Here is a 25,014-nt window from a genome sequence, read left to right on the forward strand (position 1 = left end):
CATCATCAAGAAACTCGTTGACATGAAGAGCCAGAAGCTGGTTGGCATGAAGTCTCATGACTGCCACGTGATTCTCACGCAGCTACTTCCGGTTGCAATAAGAGGCTGCATGGAGCCATGGGTGAGAGAGACGGTCATGAAGCTCTGTGGACCGTTGCCTGCAACTGAGGGACGCAATGATACAGATATTGTGCGAATGTGAGATGTTCTTTCCCCCAACGTTCTTCGACATTATGGTCCATCTGATGGTCCACGTCGCCGATGAGATCTTGTTGTTAGGGCCATCGTTCCTGCACAACATGTTTGGGCCCGAACAATACAACGGGGTGCTGAAGCGATATGTTCATAACAGAGGGTGTCCCGAAGGAAGCATCATGGAAGGCTATTATGCAAAAGAGTGCGTTGAGTTCTGTATTGATTGGTTGGTGGACCGCAAACCCATAGGGGTCCCCGAATCACGACATAAGGGGAAGCTAGAAGGTGAATGTGGGCTTGGCCGGAAGGATCTTGATGTGCATGCCCCCTAAAGAATGGACGACTTTATAAGAGCACACACAATGGTGCTGCAACTCACGCCAGAGGTCGAGCCGTTCATCGACATGCACATAGAAGAACTTTGAAACCTCAACCCTAACAGGAATGATGATTGGATCCGGCGAAAATACAATTCTACATCCGCCTTGTGGCTCAAGGATCTTTGGTATCCGAGGGCTGCGGCGAATGAAGATGAGAAGATTGTCCAGAAGTTGTCACGGCTTCCCGACCGCAATGGCATGACATACCAGTCATACGCAATGAATGGGTATACATACTACACCAAGGCTCAAGACAGTAAGAGTATGCACCAAAACAACGGTATAGTACTCGTTGCTGAGACGGGGACCGACAGCGAAGGCCAGACTGAAGCGTACTACGACGTGGTCGAAGAGATCTGGGAGCTTAACTACACCTTCACCACCATCGCCATGTTTTGCATCAGATGGGCACGCAATGTCAGGCATAAAGATCATAGGTTCACAACGATGATTCTGCCAAAAGAGGTTCCCCGTCATCAAGTGAACGTCAAAAGAATCTCGGCACTGCTTGAACCATGACAATTTGCTTCCAAATGCAAACAAGTCTTCTTCACAGAAGACCCGATAGAGAAAAACTGCATAGTCGTGAGGAGAGGCAAAAGGAGCATTGTTGGGGTCGACGGAGTAATTTCGCAACAAGACTATGAAGGTTTCCCCGATCCCACAACCAGGCAAGAAGAAGAGGTGGCAAGACGGACGATCCAGACAAGAAAGGAGTCAAAATTACCCACACAAGACGGGGCCTACGCCAGAAGCAGCCACGATGAGGTCCAAACGTATAAGAGAAAAGAGAAGACAACAAAGAAAAAAGACAAGATTGTCCAATAGTTCACTATTTGTGTAATTTTGATCAATTATGCTCGTTGATGATTTTCTATGTAATTTGAATTCTAACGAGGTTCGAATTTTAACTTGTTAAAATTTGAAAACAAATGCTGTAAATTTGTTCGAAATATTTTTCTAGTGCGAATGCATATTTTATTTGCTTGTTTCGATTTCGGTAACAATTACATTACAGAATGCATATTTTATTTCAGAATGAATATTTTTTGAATAATTTTTATATTTATTACTTTTATTTTCATTATAAAGGAGGAAAAAAAGATTTTTAAGCCCGCCCGGGTCAACCGAGCGTTTCGGGTTCGGGCCCAGCCAGGCGAACCTGGGAGCAGCCTACTACCTACTAGGCCAGCGCACCCTGGGCACACGGGGTTGTAATCCGAGCCCACATTGAACATTACAGGTAACGGGCCCACGGGCCAGGTTTGAATTCTAACGAGGTTCGAATTTTAACTTGTTAAAATTTGAAAACAAATGCCGTAAATTTGTTCGAAATATTTTTCTAGTGTGAATGCATATTTTATTTGCTTGCTTCGATTTCGGTAACAATTACATTACAGAATGCATATTTTATTTCAGAATGAATAATTTTTATATTTATTACTTTTTATTTTCATTATAAAGGAGGAAAAAAAGGTTTTTAAGCCCGCTCAGGTCAACCGAGCGTTTCTGGTTCGGGCCCAGCCAGGTGAACCTGGGAGCAGCCTACTACCTACTAGGCCAGCACACCCTGGGCCCACGGGGTTGTAATCCGAGCCCACATTGAACATTACATGTAACGAGCCCACGGGCCAGGTTTGAATTCTAACGAGGTTCGAATTTTCACTTGTTAAAATTTGAAAACAAATGCCGTAAATTTGTTCGAAATATATTTCTAGTGTGAATGCATATTTTATTTGCTTGTTTCGATTTCGGTAACAATTACATTACAGAATGCATATTTTATTTCAGAATGAATATTTTTTGAATAAATTTTATATCTATTACGTTTTATTTTCATTATAAAGGAGGAAAAAAAGGTTTTTAAGCCCGCCCGGGTCAACCAAGCGTTTCGGGTTCGGGCCCAGCCAGGCGAACCTGGGAGCAGCCTACTACCTACTAGGCCAGTGCACTCTGGGCCCACGGGGTTGTAATCCGAGCCCACATTGAACATTACAGGTAACGGGCCCACGGGCCAGGCGAGGAGAGGCGGTGAGAGGTTAGAGGAATATTCGGAAGCTGATGCACACAGGGGAGAAAGCCTTATATGCTGGTCGGAACGCGTGTAAACTAGCGAGGTGGGACTAAACTCCCACCTCGCCTCGTGCAGCAGCCCGCAGAAGGCCACCAGTGGCGGTTATCCAAAGAAACCCGCCACTGGTGCCCGTACCAGTGGCGGTGACTCCCGGAAACCCGCCACTGGTACACGTACCAGTGGCGGTGACCCCAGGAGACCCGCCACTGGTGCGTGCTAACAGAAAGGAGGGAAAAAAGTTTTTTAGCCCGCCCGGTCAACTAGGCTGTTTCAGATTCGGGCCCAGCCAGGCGAACCGGAAGCTGCCTACTATCTACTGGGCCAGCAGAGCACGGGCCCACAGCGCTATAATCCGAGCCCACAAGTGAACACATAGGGTACCGGGCCCACAGGCCAGGCGAACGGGAGTGGAAGGGAGAGCGGCATTTGATTTTATCCGGAATCTGAAACAGGAGGGGGAGGAAGCTATTTATGCTGGTCGAAACGCTTGTAAACTAACGAGGTGGGACTAAACTCCAACCTCGCCTCGTGCGGCAGCCTGCAGAAGGCCACCAGTGGCGGTGACGTCACAGGAACCCGCCACGGGTGCCTTAAAGCACCGGTGGCTGTGATTACAGGGAAACCCGCCACCGGAAGGGGTCACCAGTGGTGGGTGCTATAGGACTTAGGGATTTCCCAAATCTTGTCCCACTCACCACAGGCGGTGATTTGTGTGAAACCCGCTACTGGTAATGATTTCAGAATGCACTATTATACTCCTATTATATTCTCTGTGTTCCCAAAAAATATAGCAGTTGTACTTTTGGGTGTATAATAATATTGTTTGTTCCCAATACAAGTTTTAGACATTAATTCATAGTATTTCATACAAATTTATGTGATTATGTGTGGCTTTTCTGCTAATTTAATTTCATAAAATTCAATTTTCATCGAAATGAGCTAAAACTTTGCATGGGAACACCTATCAGTCTAATGAAGCCACATGGAAAAAATCAAGGTCAAAGTTGTTTTAATGTTACAATTTGGATGTGGGCTTAGAAGATATCAGAGATATCTACCTAGATGATCCCAATATGGTATTCTTATGGCCTTCATTTGGAATTTTGACACCAAACTTCATATGCAGGCATATTGTTGTGTGAGAAGCTTCCATGCCAAATATCAGACCATTCTGAGCAATTTCCTAATTTATAACAATTTTTAACCACAGTAAGCACTGCAAAAACATACATATTTCATTTTCAGCAATGCATTTAGCATTCAAAACATTAGTGAGACAAGAAATTATTATTATACACTTGAAAGTACAGGTACTATAAATTTCAGATAGACACAAAATATAATAAGAATATAATATAAAGCCAAAATAGTCGCAAGTGGCGGGTAGTTTTCAGATCCCGGCGGTGGTTGTTTAGTACCCACCACTAGTGAGCACCAATGGGGGGTATCCTTGAGAATGGCCACTCGTGGTCTCAGTTAGCAATGGCGGGTATATGCTGTTACCCACCACTGGTGGTTTTGCGTATATATATAGGACGCACTGGACTTGGCAAAAATTTGTATTCGAGACGCGCGTCTTTCCCAGACCAGCAGCGCTCACTCCCTAACCCTACGGCGAAGCCCTGCCTGACTCCGCCATCGCCGCCGCCGCAAACCCTAGCCGCCGTCGCAAACCCTAGCCGCCGCCGTCGCAGCCCTTCCCCGCGCTGCCGCCGCAAACCCTAGCCGCCGCGATGTCTTTGCAGGGGACGTAGGGAAGAAGACCCGCAGAGGCAAGGTGCGGGCGCGACCCCCGCGGCCGCCGACCCCACGGCCGCGATGTCTTTGCAGGGGACGCTGCCGGAGCTCTTCCGCGATCCCCGCTCCCACCGACCCCACGGCCGCGACCCCCGCGGCCGCCGACCCCGCCGCGACCTATGCCCCCCCGGCCGCGCCCCGTCACCCCCCCGGTAGCGACCCCTGCTCCCGCCGACCCCACGGCCGCGACCCCCGCGGCCGCCGACGCCGCCGCCACCATGCCCGCCGCCCCGACTCCTCCGCCGGCTAACGAAGCCCCTGCCCCGGTGAGTCAAATTAGGTTCAATTAGGGCTGAATCATGTTTTTTAGGGTCCAATTAGGGTTGAATCTTGTTGTTTATGTTTAATTAGGGTTTAAATATTGTTGTTTATGTTTAGTTAGGGTTTAAATATTGTTCTTTATGTTTAGTTAGGGTTTAAATATTGTTGTTTATGTTTAGTTCTAGCTAATTTTTTTTAAATAATACGATTTTTTTAATCATTTAAAAAAATAATACGCGTCTTTAAATTTTTTTAAAAATAATACGGCCTCGGCCTGGGCGAGGCCGATTGGGCCCAGGCCGATTAGGCCCAGTCGGCCTCGGCCAGGCCGACTGGATAGGCGGCCAGGCCGACTGGACAGGCGGCTTGCAGTCGGCCTGGCCGAGGCCGACTGGATTCAATTCATTTTTTTCTGGCCCGATTCGAAGTAATTCCATGTTTTTCTTCGGATCCTTCCGATCTTTTGAACTAAAAGTAACACGCCGAATCCGATTGGAAGTAATTAGTCTTCGCCGCTAGTTCGTTGCATGATCAACACATACACGGCCGAGGCCCATTTTTGTCTCGAATCCTTGCGGTTTTTTGAACTTAAAGACTTGACAACTTGGATAAAGAGTAACATATATCGAGAAATTGCTGGACAATTTCTGTGTCGATTCTTTGCGGTTTGTTTGAACTGAAAGACTTGATATTTGGATAAATTAACGTACATCGATAATGTGCTGGTTATGGAACCAAGGCACGATTAAATTAACATACATTGGTAATACGGCAATTGGACATAATTAAAGATAGCAAATACATAAAAACACAAGCACTACTGAGTCCACTTAGGCCATTTTCCGCTCGTATCACCACGTTCTTCTGCAGCCTTTGCCACGGCGGCCCTTTCTCTTTGCCTCTCCATTTCTGCCTCACGAGCATCCTTGCGCCTTCGTTCCTCCTCTTGCATCTCAAGCGCTTTCTCCCTGTTTTTCCTTACTGCTTCGTCAATCCAACAACGTTGTTCCTCCCTATGCTCTTTCATCCCTCTCTCTTGCTCCTCTTTCTCCTGGGCTGCAGCTTTTTCTGCACGCTCCTCCGCGTGGAAACGCTGCCATGCATTTCGGGACCTTGTTTTGATCTCTTCCACCGCCCAATCCGGCATCTCTGTGTCAATCCAACGATACCACATGCATAGGGGCGGAGGAGACTACAAAAAAGCCTACTGTTACAAATCTGATATGACACAAAAAACATGTTTTAGAACACCTAAATGTGCTTACCGGAGGCTTGTCGTACGGCGAAACCGGGACAGGTGGTTCATACTCATAGTTTGCGCACATGAAAAACCTCATGCCCAGCTTATCTGAAAAATCTGTCACCTCCTTCACCTTGCATAGATTGCCGCACTAACACCTGAGATGTTCCACCCCCCGAGGCAACATCGCATCTTTCATCCTCCTCGGCCTCTCGCCCTGGTCCGAGCAAGGCAAACTCATTTGGGGACACTGAAATATTGGAAAAAACAGTAGTGGGAAGGATGCTTGGATGACTACCGGAGATGAGGTATTTATAGGCTCTCAAACTCATTCTCCCGCCACCGTTTCCCTCCTCTTTTTCCCGCCTGGTTTTCGCGCCTCCTTTTCGCGCCACCGTTTCCTGCCTCCTTTTCGCGCCACCGTTTCCCGCCTCGTTTTCCCGCCATCGTTTCCAGCCTCGTTTTGGCGCCATCGTTTACTGCCTCCTTTTCCCGCCTCCTTTTACCGCCACCGTTTCTCGTTTATTTTAAGTTGGCGGTTTTAATTTCAGTCTTTCTATTGCATATGTATTTAAGTCCTACCGTTATTTATATGCAAATGTAACTTGAATGAGAAATATACATACCCTGTGGCTGGGTCTGTGGACGAAACTCGAAGTTCATCCTGGGACTCTACTGGTGCTGCCACGACGAACCTCCAGCCTCAAGAGAGGGCTGCTGCTGGTGGCACGCCGAACCTCCAGCCTCAAAAGAGGGCTGCTGCTGGTGCCAATAGTCGAAAGAAGACTGCGGCTGGTGCCACGACGAACCTCCGGCCTGCTCAAGAGGAGGTCGCCTGGGCGTCGACTGTTCTGGTAGACGTGGACGCGGGTGGTGTCGGGGGTGTGGTGCTTCCTGCTGACATGGCCGCTGCTGGTGCGTGGAGTGACGAGGGGGCCGTACGGACGCCTGGTGGTGAACGACGTTGGAAGTGCGGGTGCACGTGATAGCCGCATAAACAGAGCGTAGCTTCTCCTCCATTCGTCTAAGCCAGGACTGGTGCGGCTCCCGTGGTAGTAGAAGTGGACCAGTCGAAAGCGAACGTCCATACGCAGCGAACTCGGCCTGTAAATCCTGTGTCAACTGAGCCTGCAATTGGCACGAAGAGTATTACATATATATGGCAAAGTACGTAACAAACACATGCATTATGTTAAGAGAAGATACTTACCGCGTGCTGTCTAGAGCCTGAAGTAGACTGGCTAGGGTACATATCTTGCAAACTCGGCTCGGCTATCTCCTGGGGGTGAGAGTGCTGAATGATGGTCAATCGGGTAGCTGTCATGTACCTCTGCAAATATCCGTTGAATAGATCGAGATCAAAGGCCGCCAATGGCCAAACCCGTGTCGTCGCAGTCTCCCACTCTGTGACGTACGACTGAACCCTCTGCAGCCACTGAGTCTGGGTCCTGGTACTTCCCTTCCTGGTAAACCTGAGATCGCAATAGAAAGTTGAACAATAAATTCTGGACAATTCTGGGCGACAATCATAAATTGGAGAACTGCAGATACCTGTGGACGACCTGTGGAAATGGATCCTCCGTCGGTGGAGGAACGACCAATTGGCGTGCCCCAAACTGCCTCATGACCCTCTGTTGGGCCTTCTCCTCCACGCAGACGTCGAAAATGATCTTTGATTTTGTCATCCAGGCAGGGTGTATCATCCAATTTTCCTTAGGAGTGCGCGTGACAAGGGGCTCGACACTCCCAGGATGCGCCACCAATCGAGCAGCCCAATGCTTACTCTCAATCTCTGGAGATAGCAATGATACTCTCTCCATTTTGTGCCTGCAACATTTATAAACATAGTTAGACATACAAATTAAAGTTAACCATAGTTAAACCGAGAGTACATATTAAAACATAGTTGAACAAGCGTAGAAATTAACACACAGTTCCACACAGAGTACAAATTAAAACATAGGGCACAAATTAACACTTAGTTTCACGGAGTACAAAATAAAACTTAGTTCCACATAGAGTACAAATTAACACATAGTTTCACGGAGTACAAATTAACACATAGTTCCACATATTGTACAAATTAAAACGTAGGGTACAAATTAACACATAGTTTCACATATGCATGATAAGCCTAGTTTCTTCCTCTCCCTCGTCGTCCACGTCTGCCTCTTCCAAGGGCAGTAGCTCCACCAGTACCGAAAGTTGGACAATAAGTGTCCCTGTGGCCAAAATGGTTGCATAGAAAACATTGCCGTGACGGTCATCCGGCTTCAGATTCATCCATATCATTTCGGATGCGTGCCTGGACGGGCGTCTGCCTGTGCCTGTCCGCAGTAGCCTAGGGTCAGGGATGTACCGCCTTTCACCAGGGGTTACCTTGTTGAAATTGCCCATTGCACGAAACCCTAGCATCTCACCCATCCATGTGCTAAGCACAGACTCTTTTCAGGTAATAGGGAGACACAAAAGAGATTGCGTCCATCTCTAGTTGCCCGCAAGCAGCAAGTACATGTGAACAAGGAAGGTGAAGCAACTTTGGTTTGTTGCAGGTGCACTCAGACGTTGGCCACGCTTCATTTCCAATCTTCACCTCCTGTGTCCTCAATTCATTTCCAACGCCGAACTTGTCAGTTGGCAAGCGCACCTCAAACCTTTGTTCTTGATTACCGATGGTGACGACAGTATGCGATCTAGCTTTTTCCATCTTCTCATCCATGTACTTCATAATCTTTTCACAGTACGGTGTATTTGGGTTGTTCATTACATGCATTTCAGCTATCTGACGTCTTTCTCTGAAATACTTCACCGTGCCATGGAAAATACCCTCGACGATGGCTGTAAGTGGTAAAGCCCTATTTCTCCTCAGGACAAAGTTGTATGTCTCTGCCAGGTTAGTAGTCATGACGCCGTACCTAGCGCCATGTGTGTCGTGCAGCAAAGACCACCGCTCCAGAGGCTCGTGCTCTATCCACTGCTGGAAGTTTTTAATCTGCCTCCCAACCCTTCTCCTAGTGCCGGGTGGGTCAAACCCTGGCAAGTCACAAAGCCCAATAGGTTCTTCCTCAGATGGTCCTGTTCCAACTGCTGTCTGTGCAGCCACTGCTGCTACATGTGCTGCTACCGCCGCGTTTCGTGCTGCTGTCCTCTCCCTAACATGTTTCTTCGTGAACTCATCAAGATAACCACATATCCTAGTGTACTTGCATTGTTGGTTCTGTTTGCAGAGTTTCTTGAATAGATTCATAAGTGACTTGTTCCTGAACTGCGAGAAAAAGTTGGTCCCCAAATGCCGCATGCACCAACGACTCTGCATCAGGCCCAGGGTTTGTCAGTGTCCTTATCGCACTGAGTATGCCTGCATGTCTGTCATGAAGGATGCACACATTCGGCTTATCATGCACAATTGCTCTCTTGAGCTGTCTGAAAAACCATAACCAACTTTCAGTGTTCTCACCCTCCACGAAAGCAAATGCGAGCGGAACGATTTGATTGTTGCCGTCCTGACCAATGACGGTCAAGATCTGCCCCCTGTATTTGCCAGTGAGAAAAGTGCCATCTACGCATAACACCGGTCGACAATGATGGAAAGCTTGGACGCATACACCGAAAGTGAAGAACAGTCGTTGCAGCACCCTCACAGTTGGATACTCTGGGTGCAGGAAGTGTTGGATGTCGACATAGGTGCCTGGATTACGGGCTTGCAGTGTATGGAGGAGGTGGACAACAGAGTCGTACGAGTCGAAAAACGAACCAAATCTTTCCTCAAGAGCACTCTGCTTAGCCCTCAAAGCCTTGCCATACGAAATGTTGTACTTAAACCTTACCCTGACCTTATGCATGATGGCCTTCACTTCCATTGCTTTGCTCTCCACTATCTCCGTGTAAAGCAACCGAGCAAGAAGCGTCGACGAGAGGTTACGATGGTCTTGAGGGATACTGGGAATGACACATGTGTGCAACACCAAGTCACTCACAACCCAATCTGTGTCATACTTAGGAACATAGCCATGCACCCTCCCGGGACAATCTATTTGTTCGCACTCCATTGTCAGATATTTTTGTGAAGAGACTGTTGTTTTGAAAACCCTTTGCGTGGACATTGCCCAAGCAACTATGGCATCCTGCAAATGTTTCTTGTCAGGAAATCTGGCACCCTTCGCAATGTTGTTTTTATGATATTGCCATGCAGAGTCATGCCCATCGTTCACGGTCATAGCTGAAGAGAAGTGTTGATTCCATGATGCAGGAATCGGCACCTCCTCTTCGTCCGACTCATGAGACTCATCGTCATAAGAACTACGACCATCTGTATCTTCATCCTCCATCTCGTTCTGCAAGTGACCATCTTCGTCTGCATCTGCCTCGCCAGTGTACTCATCCTCTCCTACTGCCCCGGAGCTCTGGCCTGATTCATAACCACCACCTCCAGCATTCGACACAGAGTTTGCATTGGACAAGTCATAACTTGATTCACCCTCGCCTTTAGCTGGATTGGTCTCATGAGCGAGAACCTGGATTAAGGCGACAGGTGTAGTTCCCCTTTTCTCGCAACTTTCTAACCATCGCACCCACTTTGATGTCCGGTCTATCGGCCTCAAAACCCAGAAAATATTTGTACTTGACTTGGTCCACGATGCTTGCACACGGACGGTGTATGTTTCAGGATTGACCGCTAAACATCCTACCAACCATTCCCGCAGCTGACTAAATGTTGGGGAACGCGGTATGCTACGCTAGCAGCACGTGCCAACTCCCGAGTAACCACAAGGTATATTGACGAACCATACAATGTGTCATATGCAACATTCCTTTTGCCTCGCGATATGTGTGTCGAGCTCAAGGCGAGTGCGTGTCATCCTTGTGGATAGCTCGAGTCTCTTCTCGTTCCTGTGATACAGATTCCCGAACGGGTTAACACTTAACCCAAGTCGCATGGCCATGCTTTCCGAATCTGATCACTCGAGAGGGCCCAGAGATATCTCTCTGAACAGGAGGGGCAAATCCCATCTTGATCAACCATGACTCGCAGTATGCTTCTCAGCAAACCCGAAAGCTACCTTTATAACCACCCAGTTACGGAGTAGCGTTTGGCAACCCCTAAGTAGGCCGATTCACATCCCAAGCTCATACGATGACCTCAGGTCTAGGACTGGCATATACATCGTACTTGAGACTAACAAATGACAATCATCTCGTTGTGTCTCAGTGCGGGTCTGTCCGACTCAACAATCTCATTGTTGAGTCCATGCTATCAGTCGGCAACACCTTGCCCTATGACTTGTGAAACATAGTCATCATACTGATTCACATTGCTAGTCTAGATTATGTGTCCGCATAACCTCAATGACTAGGGACCATTAGAACAACATCATAGAATACATAGTCTCACAAACAAATCACGTATTTATTGATACATATCAGTGATGATGTTCAAGGACAATAACAATAACTCATGAATACATAGGAAATAACATCATCACATGATTGCCTCTAGGGCATATCTCCAACACTAAACGTCCATGTTTGAGGGGCCGTTAGATCCAACTCCACATACTTAAACTGACTCAGATCAGCTCCGTGCTCGGTTGTTAAGACAGTACCGGAACCGTAGTAAAAAACAAACTTCACTACACCGGACATCTCTGATGCCTAAAAAAATGTTTAGACGCGTCAATTAGTAAGCAGTACGGCATATAAAAAATATTAATATGCGTCAAATACTAAGCAGTATGGCATATTAAAAATATTAATACGCGTCAAATACTAACCAGTACGGCATATTCAAAATATTAATACGTGTCAAATACTAACCAGTACGGCATATTAAAAATATTAATACGCGTCAAATACTAACCAGTACAGCATATTAAAAATGTTTAGACGCGTCAAATACTAACCAGTACGGCATATTAAAAATATTAATACGCGTCAAATACTAACCAGTACGGCATATAAAAAATATTAATACGCGTCAAATACTAACCAGTACGGCATATAAAAATATTATGACGCGTCAAATACTTAGTAGTACGGCATATTAAAAATGTTTAGACGCGTCAAATACTAAGCAGTACGGCATATTAAAAATATTAGTACGCGTCAAATAATCACAAGTACGGCATATTAAAAATATTAATACGCGTCAAATACTAAGCAGTACGGCATATTAAAACTATTAATACGCGTCGAATACTAAGCAGTACGGCATAAAAAAAAATCTATTCTATCAAAACATATTACTCCCGGCCATAATATTTAGATGCATCAAATACTAAGCAGTACGACATTAACAGTTGTCCAAAATAATGAGCACTACCAAACGCTAAAACATACTTCTATATACACGTACACACATATCCTCATAAACATATACATTATAGGATAAATACGTGAGAGATTAGGATCTACCCTTGAAGCGTGCGAACCCCAACCTCGAGCAGCCTCACGATCACCGGATGAGCACCACCACCACCTCCAAACTCCTCCAAACCACCACCATTGCCCAAACTTAGGAACACGAAATTAGCTCAAAATGTTCAACGAAAAGAGTAGATCAAGGTGTCATTGGGTGCTAAATAGCAAGGGGATGCAGTTTTGTGGGTTAAACGGGAACAAATCTCACTAATTTTGACTAGAAATTGGGGGCATTTTTGAGGAGGAAGAAGAGAACAACAACAACAGAAGGGAAGGGCAGGGAAGGGCGACCTGGGCGTTGGGCTGCTCGGGCTCGGCCTGGGAAGGAAGAAGGGAAGGAATAAAGGGAAAAAGAGAAAAGGCGTGCGGGCCCGCGCGCGGTCGACTCCAGTCGGCCCAGGCGAAGCCGACAGCCCAGTTGGCCTGGCCCAAGCCGACTGGGCGCCAGTCGGGCAGCCCGGGCGCAAGCGGCCTGCAGTCGGCCTGGCCGAGGCCGACTGGGCCTAATCGGCTTGGGCTAGGCCGACTGGGCCCAATCGGCCGTATTATTTTTAATTTTTTTTAAAAATGCGTATTATTTTTGAAAATGCTTAAAAAATCGTATTATTTAAAAAATTTAGCTTAGTTCTATAGTTAATTAGGGTTGAATCTTGTTGTTTTTTAATTAGGGTTGAATCTTGCTATTTATGTTTAGTTAGGGTTTAAATATTGTTGTTATGTTTAGTTCTATAGTTAATTAGGGTTGAATCTTGCTTTTTTTTAATTAGGATTGAATCTTGCTGTTTATGATTAGTTAAGGTTTAAATATTGTTGTTTATGTTTAGTTTTAGCTATTTAGGGTTTATATTGCTGTTTATGGTTAAGTATTGATGTTATTACTATTTATGGTTAAATAATACATGCATGTGATCTCGACCATCATGTCGGTTGATATGAGGAATGTGGGCCCGGCCATCGTGCCGGGTCAGTGAGAAGGGTCCGGCCATCGTGCCGAGGGGGTATATGTGGGTGGGAGTTTTTTTTATGCGGGTATAAAATTCGGGTAGACTCATTTGTAGTTTTACAGCAATGGTCATTCCGAAATTTTCTTGTTTTACAGCATTGGTCATGCCGAATTTTTCCCTTTTTTTAAATTACTTTTATAAGTGTTGCATAGGAACCTCAGGCTCGCGTTGAAGAGGTGCCTGAGCAGCCACCGGTTGTGGAGGGAGAAGTCAAAGAAGAAGCGGGGGCATCTTCCTCGGGCTCGGAAATTGCCATGAGCGATGGCTTCAAGCATGGCGAAGAAGGAGCCGAGGAGCAGCTGTTCCTTGAAGGAGCCGAGGAGCAGCTTCTCCTTGAAGGAGCAGCTAACAAGGAAGAAGCCCAGGGTGCGACGTCACAGGCTACATCGTCGACTACTCAGTCGAAGTCCAAGCGGGGGGCGAATAAGGTGCCGTCGGAGTCGTGGGTCATCACCAAGCTCAATAAAGAAAGCTACCCGGAGAAACCGGTGGAGGCTGCAGAAAGATTCTTCAACACATGCAACGCCATCGTACGGTACGCGCTCGGATCTATCAAAGATGGAGTGACTTCCCGGAAGCTGTGAAGCAGGACTGTTACGAGACGACATGAAAGTGGTTCGTGCGTGCCAATGATGAGATCAGGAGACGGTTGGAGTGGCAGATGCACCAAGGCATGAGGAAGGGCCAGAGCACGTGGAAATATAACTGCAGGAAGCTCATCAGCAAAGACTGGAAGACAGTGGTTAACAAGCACCGGAAGGGGATCTCGGAAGAGGACTGGGAGAGGTTCAAGGTGTGGGTTAGGTCCCCTGAATTCAAGGCCAGCCAAAAATGGTACAAGGAGCTTCATGAGAAAAGGCCCTTTGACCACCGCCTCGGCAGTCGTGGACGCCCCGGAAAGGAGAAGGTGTGGGCGAAGGAGGAAGCCGCATTGGACCAAGCCGGTATACAGCCGAGGGTCCCAACTTTGCTTCACGGTGAGCACTTCAGCAAATGGCTGCGGTCGTCCATGACCGCAAATCAGTGGGCGGGCCTGGAGCCTATTTCAGAGAAGCAAGAGGCTGCACTCGTAAGGCCTCGTCCCGACAGCTTCTTTTATCGGTTGGGCTTCTTATACTCACATATAGATTAACACTGAGCATGTTGTTTTTTGTATACAGGATGCAATGGCAGAGTGGGAGTCGGATGGCTCCCACTCGTCTATCAACCAACAGTGGAATGATGCCATCAGCTACGCTCTACAACGAAATGAGCACGGGGGCCATATGCGAGGTGTCGGCTCCGGGCCCTTTCGCAGGTAGATGGCGAAAGAGCAAGGTTCCCGCAAACTCAGAAGGGCGTCCAGCAAAGAACATAGCTCAGAGAAATTAGATGAGAAAGATCCGGGTGTTGGCGAGGGAGGAGCTCAGGAAGCTCATGCGGCTTGCAAGGGACCAGCGTGACGTCGACAACTTCATTGATCATGGTGTTTTCCCGCTGGCGCCCATCCAACCAACCCCAACCACACCGGATCCGTCCCCGCTACCCAATAAGAGCACCTCATGCTCCGGCACCGAGTGCCAGCTTGACATGCTTGGGCCACCCGACGAGAACCTCACGGTAAGCGTCTTTGCGCGCTACGAAAAATAATGAAATACCACTATCATGCTCCAATCTATTAATGATGTTGCCATGTTTGTCATGCACAGAAGGGTATCAAATGCCGGCTACACATGCCGACAGTGGGAAATCCTCTGGGCGCGCACGGGTTGCTGATGCCGCGTACGGCCGTGGTGCACCATGTGACCCTGCGAGACGTCATGGTCAGGGTGCAGGTGGACTCCGTGCTCAAGGGCTTCGAGGAAGAACCGGTCCCTTATCCTCCGCACGAAGAGGCGACGACCCTAAGGGATTGCGTCAACTCCTACGTCATCTGGCCTAGGAGGTTGGTGGTCCTCGCTACGGAGCCTTCTCCGTCTCCGTCTCCGTCGCCCCGCCTTGGTCCGTCTCCACCTGCCCGGCGCCTGACGTCTCCGTCACCGCTTGGCGCCTCACCCGGTCCTTTGGACTACGAGCCCGCGGAACGAGACTTCTCACCTGCGGCGAAGTGCAGCGACGACAATGCAGGTCAAAATCCTCCGTCGCCGCCCAAACCCGAAGCCCCGAAACCATCCGTACCAAGACCCGTCCCTCGGAGAGCCGCGGCACAATCGGCCCCGTTGGAGCCCCGTTGAAGTGCCCCATCTGGGATGCAGGTCCCCCATAAACTGGACAGTTCCGATTTCCTGAGACGCAGGAAAAACAAGAGGGGGACAGGCGGCAAGGCAAGCAAGGGCTCCTCCAAGGAGGGGAAAGAGTCATCTTCTATGAGAAGACAACCAAAGACCGTGCCGCAGGTAGAAAGGATTTGGGAAGAGCAACCAGACATTCTGAAGATGCCCACCTACCCCCGTGTTGGAGATAGATTGCCTGATGGATCTTATTTCGTGGACAGACAATTCTCCCAATTTTTGTTGTTCCACCCCGGACAACCGATGGTGTCCCCGGATGACCTGTATCTCCTGCCACGGGAGATGCAAGAGCTCCATGAAAAATACACGAATGTGGCATCATCAGGCGCAGACCTAACAAATCTGAAAATTAGGATCCGAGTGCCAAAGCATTATGACTTCTTCGACTCCAATACGGGGGAAATCCAGAGGGAAAACGACGTTACCTTCGGCATTGACTTCCTCGACTTGTTTCACCTCTTCAATCGCAAGTGCTTCGACAACGCCATATTAAGATTGTGGTGTGTACACTACATGAGGGAGGCCTATAGGGTGAAGCAATATGGGATGGCCGTCACCGACCCCCTTCCCTTCAACGCCACTTTGCTTGGTCCAGACCCATTGTTGGCCGAAAATAGAAGGTTGGCGATTGAATACCTCACTCAATTCATGTTGAAGCACCAAGACTGCCGTTTTGTATTGATATCATACCATCTACAGTAAGTTGTTTTCAATTCGCGTGAATACATACATCTTTTTCCGTCGGAAAACTTGCTTGTTATATTATTTGGTTAATACAATGTGCGTTCTATTGTGAAACAGCGGCCATTGTGTGACAATCGCCATCTGCCTCGATCTTGGAGGGGTCACATATTTTGATCCACTACGACGCAAGAAGAATGAACCACAATGCGACTTTGAGCCGATCAAATATGTCATCGACGCAGCCTATCGCGACACGGTGAAATGGTACGCGATGCCTAGCTTCAGCCGCAATCGTAATGCTCCCCTCAGGAACACTTTCAGGTTCCCCTGCGAGCAACAGCCTGAAGGATCCGTCTACTGTGGTTACTACTGCACGCACACTATTCAGCAGTTCATCAACGACTTCCAGCCGAAGGGGAAGAGGACCTTCAAAGAAGTGAGGAATTGGTTTCTGGCCAGCGCTGAGTTAGGGCACAACTAAGAAATTCTCGTGTACAAGATCCAGAAGGACATCGGCGAAATCCTCAACAAGGAGGTCCTCAAAGCGAGCGAGGATTACTACGGCGGCGGGATTGTCGCCAAAAGTGGTTAAATTGTGTGGAACAGTTCTATTTGTGGCTCATTCTTTCAAACACTTTGTATACATGCATGTGACTTGAATGTTTAATTCGTGTGGAACTTTGTAATATATTTGCTGCTATTCTGTTTCTTTGTTGCTGTATACTGTGCTGTTGTATTCCTGCTATTGTCTGTGATATGTTGTATTCCTGCTATTTCTGTGCTTCAAGAATATTTATTTTTATAAATAATTCATTTATTTATTTTCGGGAAAAAATAGTACCAATGACGGTTATAAACCACCGCCACTGAACATATAGCAGTGGCGGTTATAAACCACCGCCACTGAACATATAGCAGTGGCGGTTATACACCACCGCCACTGGAAATGGTTCCAGTGGCGGTGGCCACAGACCACCATTGGAAATGTCCAATGGCGGGCTTTGCCCGCCACTGATGTACTCCACGCACTTTTCAGGTGGTGCCGGAGGGATTTACAGTGGCGTTTTGTAGGTCTTCGGTGGCGGATATTTTACCCGTCATTGATGATCTCAGTGCAGCAGTGGCGGGTATTTTACCCGCCACCGGTGCTAAAACCTCCAGTGACGCAAAGTTGGTGACGGGCGTGATCACCACCACCAATCCTATTTTTTGACCGCCACTGGAGGGATTTTCTGATGCACTGCATGATCACTCGTACAGCTAAATAAATGAGCTGATTCTAAAAAAAACAACTAAATAAATGAGTTTAGGAGCGCTGGCTGCACTTGTCGGAGGCCCATGGCATAGATAGCAGCTAGCTAGCATGACCAACAGAATAATCTTAATTTCCACCCTGATGCCAAGTAGTAATTAATTGTGTTTAAGATGTAAGAGGGGATGGGATGATCGATGTGGATATGTGATAGTGTATCATATGAGAGAGAGAGGTGACGTGACATCTAGATCGGAGTCCAGATATGATTAATATACACGCCCTGCGTGACGTTAATTGTCTATCTGGACGACGAACCATTATTCATTTGAAAACAATTGAGCTGAGGACTCTAGACATGTACCACGAATGTGTACAATGAGTTAACGACAGCAGCATCCCCACGTATCTATGTGGCCAAGGATTCTTTATAGTAGCTTTTCAAACATGGATAAAACATATGTAAGGTGGTCTATATATTCATTTATTGATTACTTACTCGTTTTCGTATATATTAGGTTTCGTTAAGACAAAACTTTGACAAAAAAATGTCCGCTAACTGCTCACTCTTTTTGTAGAGGCACGACGGAGTGCATGCGACTAACTATGTACATCGTCCCTCAGCTAATTTTAATTATACTTTCTTGATCGTTTCATATCATAATATACCTAATATAGATTCGTGCACTTCAACCTGCAAGACATCTCTCTCATTTCTAGTGTCTGGCCATTCATATTGATTTAAGAATAAATTACTGTGAGAAATTATTGATCCGATGCGGGAGCCAAATAAACAATGAGCTGTATTACAGAATAGAAAAACTGAGGTTTATATAACAAAACAGATGGAGTACAGATCTGGGACAATATATGCCCCTCTCGGGTATTAAATTTATAATGCTAATTGCTGCTTGAATTCCCGCAAATTATAGTATTAGATGCACCTCTATCGAGTACTAGCTTAATTAGCGCTGCCCCCCAGTGATCGAGATGCGCGATGATGCCACTTGTCTGCTCGGTCGGATTTCAAAATTCGGTAGGCAAGCCCGGTACCTAGATGAGTGATGAGACAAGCTTATGTTAAAGATACTACTCCCTCCGTCCAACAAAAAATGTCTCAACTTTGACTAAATTTGAATGTATTTATACAGTAAGTCATGCTTAGATATATTCAAATTTTGACAAACTTGAGACATCTTTTGTTGGACGGAGGAAGTATATATATGTAACAAGAAAACATACTCCAAAATAATTATGAGTATCAACCATCAAATTAATATGCACGCAAATAATTATGACAGACCAAAATAATTAATTTGGAGTACTATACGCAAAACATTTTTTATTATATATATATTATTTCCTGGCCGGGCCAGCTAAATAAGTTGGCCAGATCTGTTGACAGCTTGGGTGGTGTCTGTTGACAGTTTGATACTGATACATGAAATCATCGAAAGGCCTGCAATTTGTCGCTCTCCATATTGTTTTTGTCCCCCAATTAAAACAAGTGTGTTGTGCTTTTTTGAAGGAAAAGGTATAGTTGGGCAGAAAAACAACTTAGCTAGGTTATTATATCTTCTATATCTAAGTAGAAGCAACCCACTACTAGATTTTTCTAAACATGCAAGCATACTACATCATCATATAATTAATTTGTTCATACTTATTTAGTGGAAAATTCATATTTTGCACATGCTTGCATGTTACTTCCATCAAGCTGTTCTCACTAAGTGAAAAATGTACGGTTTTATTATATTTTTCAATTTTGAATACTCTTTGTGTTAACTAAAAAATTTCACAACAACATGCGGGACATCATCTAGTTGTTAGAACTATTGCATCCTTGATTCTTATATGCATAGATAGAATGGAGTACAGTTGTTAAAAAAATTGGAAAACTCATATTTTGCACATGCTTGCATGTTACTTCCATCAAGCTATTCCTACTAAGTGAAAAATGTACAGTTTTATTATATTTTTCATATTTGAATACCTTTTGTGTTAACTAAAAAATTTCGCAACAACGTGCGGGGCATCATCTAGTTGTTAGAACTATCGCATCCTTGATTCTTATATGCCTATAGAGAATGGAGTGCAGTTGTTAAAAAAAATACCAAACCCCTCCAATTGTGCATGTAGGACCCTGATGATTGACATGAGCAATGACACCAGATTATGTATACATATAATGTCTACCGCTGAAAAGAAAGGTGAGCGGGAGATGTTGAAAGATAGAATCAACATGGATGGTATATAGGGCCGGCGGATCTAGAGCGGAAATGACCGATGTCCAAATACAAGTGACACATATTTTTCACATAAATTTAGGGGTGTCACACTCTATATATATAGCTAACATATATTCCCTCCGTCCCATAATTCTTGTCGTTGTTCTAGTTCAAATTTGTACTAAAACAACGACAAGAATTATGGGACCGAGGGAGTACTCAAGAAAATGATCGATTTTTAGTCTTTTACCTGTGGTCTCCAGTGCACCACACTGGTTCAACCCTCTTGTACGCTCGATCCTGATCATATGATACTCTTGACGACACTAAGCTAACAGGAGAAATATTTTCCCTGACAGATATCCTTGATTTCTTGTTTCAACAGAAACATTATATCTGACGGCTTAAAATAATTAATTGTTTATGTATGTTAAAGGGTTTTAGATACATCTACTCCATGCATTGTATCTTAATTAATTACATGGAGAAAATATTTATTATGTATAGTAGATCGACCTCACTTTTATTAATACTGTGAAGTTTATTGGGTGAGGATTGTGGTTTACGTGATGATACGGTAAATACGTGCCACATATATAAACAGAATGCTGATGCCACGTGAGAGCATTTGGGAGAGACCTATAAGTTATCTCTTGCAGAGGCAACGGTTATCTCTAGCAGAAGCCACGGCTTAATTAATTGAGGCTTATTTCTCCTCTGCATCGATCACTGCAGAAAGGCGCCGATGGCAACGATCGATCGAGCGCGACGGCGGCAATTTTTAACACCTGACAGATCGAGACAGCTAATTAATGGAGTCACCGCTGGTACACGACGACATGTAACACCAGCTAGCTGGGCCACTTGCTTGTTGCGCGTTTTACAACTGTTAAGCACAACCTAATCACATGGACCCATGGTGGGTACATATAAACTTTGTTAGTTTAATCAGCCCTCAATCAATTATCTACATACGTACAGATGGAAGGACTCCATGTCCATCTCCATCTCCATGGGTATGCATTCTATATGTACTATATATGTGATGAAAACCAGAAGAGACCCTTTTGCTTTGCTTTCTTCTCTCTTCTCTGCTCTTTACACAGATAGCTTAGGAATCCCTCTCTTCTCTTTTCCACAGATCTTACTACTGTTTATCGGGGCCCTGTTTATCTCTCTCTCTCTCTCTCTGAACTCTCTATCTGTGAAGAAATCGTAAGAAGCTGCGGGTTCTTGGTCTCTATTCAGCTGCTCGCTTGGTACAATATATCCCTCAGGGTATTAATTCCTCCATCTTAAGGTCAGTGATTATTAACTCCTCGATCGGAACTGCTAATTTGTTTTCAGATGTTAATTCGTACAACGATTAGCTAGTCATGTTTTTGTTTTTGACTTATGGAAACTGTAAGTACGTCTTGCTTTTCCAAATGGCAAGTTGCAGCAAACAGCAAGTTTTGTCCGTCTGAACTTGTTAGATCTTCAGAAGATGTCCACCAGAGGGAGCAAGACCATCCCCGAACTACAATTTGACCGTTTGAATACGAACTTCTCTGATAGTATTTGTGAAGATCAATTTGGGATACTTTATAAGGTTTCACCTCTTGCCATAGCAAATTTTTTTCTGCCTTTTAAAAGGTTGAAAATTAGAAAGATGTTAATATGTAGTAGCATCTGCATGATTAATTAAACAGGGAAAAATGGATGACACGGAAATTGCTGTGAAGGAACTTACGGAATCAACTGAAAAAATATTTAAGGAGGAGGTTCAGAATATGATGGCACCCGAACATGAAAACATAGCACGATTGGTCGGATTCTGCTCGGAAGGAAGATCTGTTCATGAAAGGCCGTTACTCTGCTATGAGTATTTACCTAGTATTCTTATGACCCTTGACTGTTATCTTTTTGGTATGTAACCTCTACACTATTTTCATTTCTCTTCCAGATTCTCTCAGTACGTGTTTAAATTATTTATCTCTGTTTCCTTAATTTATAGCTTTTACACCGATATATGCAGCTGAGGGTTCAGCCTCCTCTTCGGCTGAACACGGTGTCCATTGGGACGAACGCTTCACAATAGTCAAGGGGATTTGCCAGGGTTTATGTTGTCTGCACAAGCTGCGCGTTATCCATCTGGATCTCAAGCCGGCAAATATATGGCTGGATGAAAACAAGGTGCCCAAAATTGGGTGTTTTGAACTCTACAGATTCTTTGGCCAAGGAGAGATTATAAAGTTCACAGGATCAGTTGCGGGATCAAAGTAAGCTAATCACAACTTTTGATACATCATCAATTGTTCCTCTATTATAAAGCAAAGAGATGTTTTTGTTATGATTGTTAACTCTCGATCAATATTTTTGTTGATTGATGATATATCCAGTGGATACATGGCTCCAGAATATGTACACGATGGTAAAATATCGGCCCAAGCCGACATATATAGTTTAGGCCTAATGATAATCGAGATCACCACAGGAGTGAAGAAAAGTCGGGCGATTGGCCAACCGTCCGCAAGGAAATACATTGATGAAGTAAGAAGAAATATTATTTTGGCGATTTGAGCGTTCAAATTTAAAAAGCCTATATATATATGTTACTTTACTTTGCATATGATCATCATATCACCAAAATTATATAATTCCAATTCTGTATATGTAGATACGTAAAGAATGGACACCAGAGCACATAGCATCCCAGTACCCATCGTATGATGCAGAAAGGCTCCAGCAAGTATATGCATGCATAAAAGTTGGGCTAGAATGTGTGCAGCTTGATCGGGAAAAAAGGCCTCTCATAGGGGCAATTGTTGACAGGCTCAATGCAAGCTAATCAAAAGGCAGACGAGGTATGAAAGCAAAGGGACACATGCGCGCGTACGTGTGTTCAAAAGGACAGTTTTGACAAATCCATCGTTGATTAAGCCTCTCTTGTATATTATATAATTAAATATGTATTGTGGTGTGCCCTGAAAACCCATATTACTTGTCTCAGATTTGCCCAAATATGGATGTATCTATGTTCAAAAAACATCTAGATACATGTAATATTTTGACAAATAATATCGGTCGGTGGGAGTACTAATTAAGTTATGTCACTGGAATAAACATACGAGTTCATTCGGTGTGTATACAGTGGAAAGCTCTTGTACAGTACCCTGAAATTAATTTGGTATCCATTCTCTTTAATCTAAGAACTCAGATTAGTTGCTGCTCCTTAATACTTGGATTTAGATTCGTGGAGTATCATCTCCGTATAAGATCGATGGAGTATTCAAAAGGCAAGGGTAAAATAGTAAGAGAAAAAAGAGTCGTCACTTATTGTCTTCTCTCTAGCCGGAAAACTCGCAGGGCGCCGGTGGCCGAGGGCTCGGAAGCGTGGCTGGCCTTGCCGTGGAGGCTCCGGAAGGACGGGAAATCGCGGGGCTCATCCCGGCCGGCCGGCGCTCTGAGGAAGGGCACCGTTGAGGTATATGCAGCCTCGGCCGACGGGCTGAGAGGGCGGCGAGGGCGGTTCCCCAGTCGTGGCTCGCTCCAGAAAACACACGATCGAGAACCCTCGACGTGCGCTCCTCACCGCCGTCCGGTGTGTCCCGCATCTCCTGCCGTCTTCTGCGGTTACGATCTGTAAGTGATGCCAGGGCTAAAGCCAATTCATTTCATAATTAATCTCGACGAGCAAGCAATTTTTTTTTGACGAAACGAAACAGCGTGCCATTCATATATCAAAGAAGGTCGAGAAGAATTCAATCAAGAGGGTAACAATCAAAAGCAAAAAACAACGAGCAAGCAATTTGACATCCTAAATTCCTGAATCCACTGGTGATGCTAATTTCTCTCTCTTGTTTGTATCCCCTCTTTGTATAATATGTATTTGAATCCTAGGTACTTTTATTTGTACTAATTTCAGAGGCAGCAAAAATATAATGGAGCGCCTTTTGAATTTGAAAAGAAAATTAATCTCCACCACTACGGACAGATCCTGACGAAGGTCCACCAAATGTTTACTCGTGCGTCTCCTTCGCCGGTGTCTCGACGAGACTACGAGTACGTACGTACAAGACGCAGCTAGAGGATTTATCATAGTTTTAAATAGCGGGAGCCATTTAGCGGCAGCCTGGTCCAGAAGCTATATGTGCTATAGCGGCGCTAAGACATTTAGCGGATTTTTTAAAAATCATACAAAAGTATCAATAAATGAGGCATCATATGATAAAAAAAAAATTCTCCTTGACATCGGTAGGAATTCCTTGACACTTAGAAACACCACTTGTAATGCCAGCAAGGTTGTACCTAGTCCTAGTAATGCCAACTATACATATATTGGGACAATAGCAGCATTTAATCTAATTTTTTTTTTTCAAATCTAGAAAACTACAATGAGCTGAGGCATTGCTTCTGTGATGGAATTTTAGGCATCGCCTGTGCCAAAAGCCCCAAAAATAATTACCGCGGGGGCAGCTTAGCGCGCTAACGATCCCAAAATATAGTGCTATAGCGTGATTAGCGGAGCTAATAGCGTTTTTCTTAGCTTAGCGCTAAAACTGCATAGCTTTAGCGGGAGGCTTCTCCAAACGCTATAACGCCGCTATAGCGCGCTATTTAAAACTATGGGATTTATATGAATATATTGGACTGAAGCTACGTACAAGATGAGATAATGCGCAAACATATATTTGATTAGAGGTTTATTCAGACCACCAACTGGTTTCAACTATGAAAAGAGGACCATAGAAAATATTGAACGCCATTTTAATCCTAAACTGGTTTTGTAAAATATGATTGGCTAGAGTACAACGTTGAGAAGCAACCAAATCAGAAGCAGCACCACCGTCGCCCCTCCCGTTGATGCTGGACCACCATGCATCGTCCACGACGCCGTCACTCTCCTTTGCCCAAGCCCACGACCACCCCGTGGGTTCCTGATTCCGCATACATTGGGACCCCTCGCATGGCATCTCCTCCTCCTCCTCCTCCCGTTAGATCTGAATTAGGGGGATGGTGGGTGGTGGCGAAGGTGCTCGCGTTTGTTGCTGCGAGTCTCGGGAAGGGTGGGTGGGCTGGTGGCGATGGCGGAGAAGGGGACAGAGGGGCCGGGCAAGCCAGGGCGGCCGGAGCTGGAGGAGAAGAAGGGGGGAGAACGGAGAGGAGAAAAGGTAGAAAAGATGAAAACACAGAGGGTCTGGGTGAAAATGCGTGATGGACAAAAATTGTC

The 25,014-nt window shown here is 45.5% G+C and overlaps 1 protein-coding gene across 5 annotated transcripts; it reads left to right on the forward strand.

The window, feature by feature from the left end:
• The first annotated feature begins 20,812 nt into the window (after positions 1 to 20,812).
• LOC100838241 (cysteine-rich receptor-like protein kinase 10) lies at positions 20,813 to 22,988 on the forward strand. 5 transcript variants are annotated; one of them, XM_024459990.1, is made up of 6 exons: positions 20,813 to 21,102; positions 21,212 to 21,393; positions 21,494 to 21,710; positions 21,799 to 22,063; positions 22,184 to 22,334; positions 22,462 to 22,988. In XM_024459990.1, the coding sequence occupies exons 2-6, from the start codon at positions 21,289 to 21,291 to the stop codon at positions 22,630 to 22,632; spliced, it is 909 nt and encodes a 302-aa protein (XP_024315758.1). In that variant the 5' UTR covers positions 20,813 to 21,102; positions 21,212 to 21,288; the 3' UTR covers positions 22,633 to 22,988. The 5 variants fall into 5 exon arrangements, with proteins under 5 accessions (XP_024315758.1, XP_024315759.1, XP_024315756.1 ...); XM_024459991.1 differs by having other exon boundaries at positions 21,238 to 21,393; XM_024459988.1 differs by having other exon boundaries at positions 21,244 to 21,393.
• The last annotated feature ends 2,026 nt before the right edge of the window (positions 22,989 to 25,014 follow it).

The sequence above is a fragment of the Brachypodium distachyon genome, chromosome 1 (assembly GCF_000005505.3).
Source record: "Brachypodium distachyon strain Bd21 chromosome 1, Brachypodium_distachyon_v3.0, whole genome shotgun sequence".
Classification (NCBI taxonomy): domain Eukaryota; kingdom Viridiplantae; phylum Streptophyta; class Magnoliopsida; order Poales; family Poaceae; genus Brachypodium; species Brachypodium distachyon.

Bases quoted from the DNA above. Each gene is read 5' to 3' on its own strand.
- LOC100838241 (XM_024459990.1), top strand. From the start codon at position 21,289: ATGTCCACCAGAGGGAGCAAGACCATCCCCGAACTACAATTTGACCGT. The intron at 21,394-21,493 runs GTTTCACCTCTT...TTAATTAAACAG, and splicing joins AATTTGGGATACTTTATAAG to GGAAAAATGGATGACACGGA. The intron at 22,064-22,183 runs GTAAGCTAATCA...TGATATATCCAG, and splicing joins GGATCAGTTGCGGGATCAAA to TGGATACATGGCTCCAGAAT.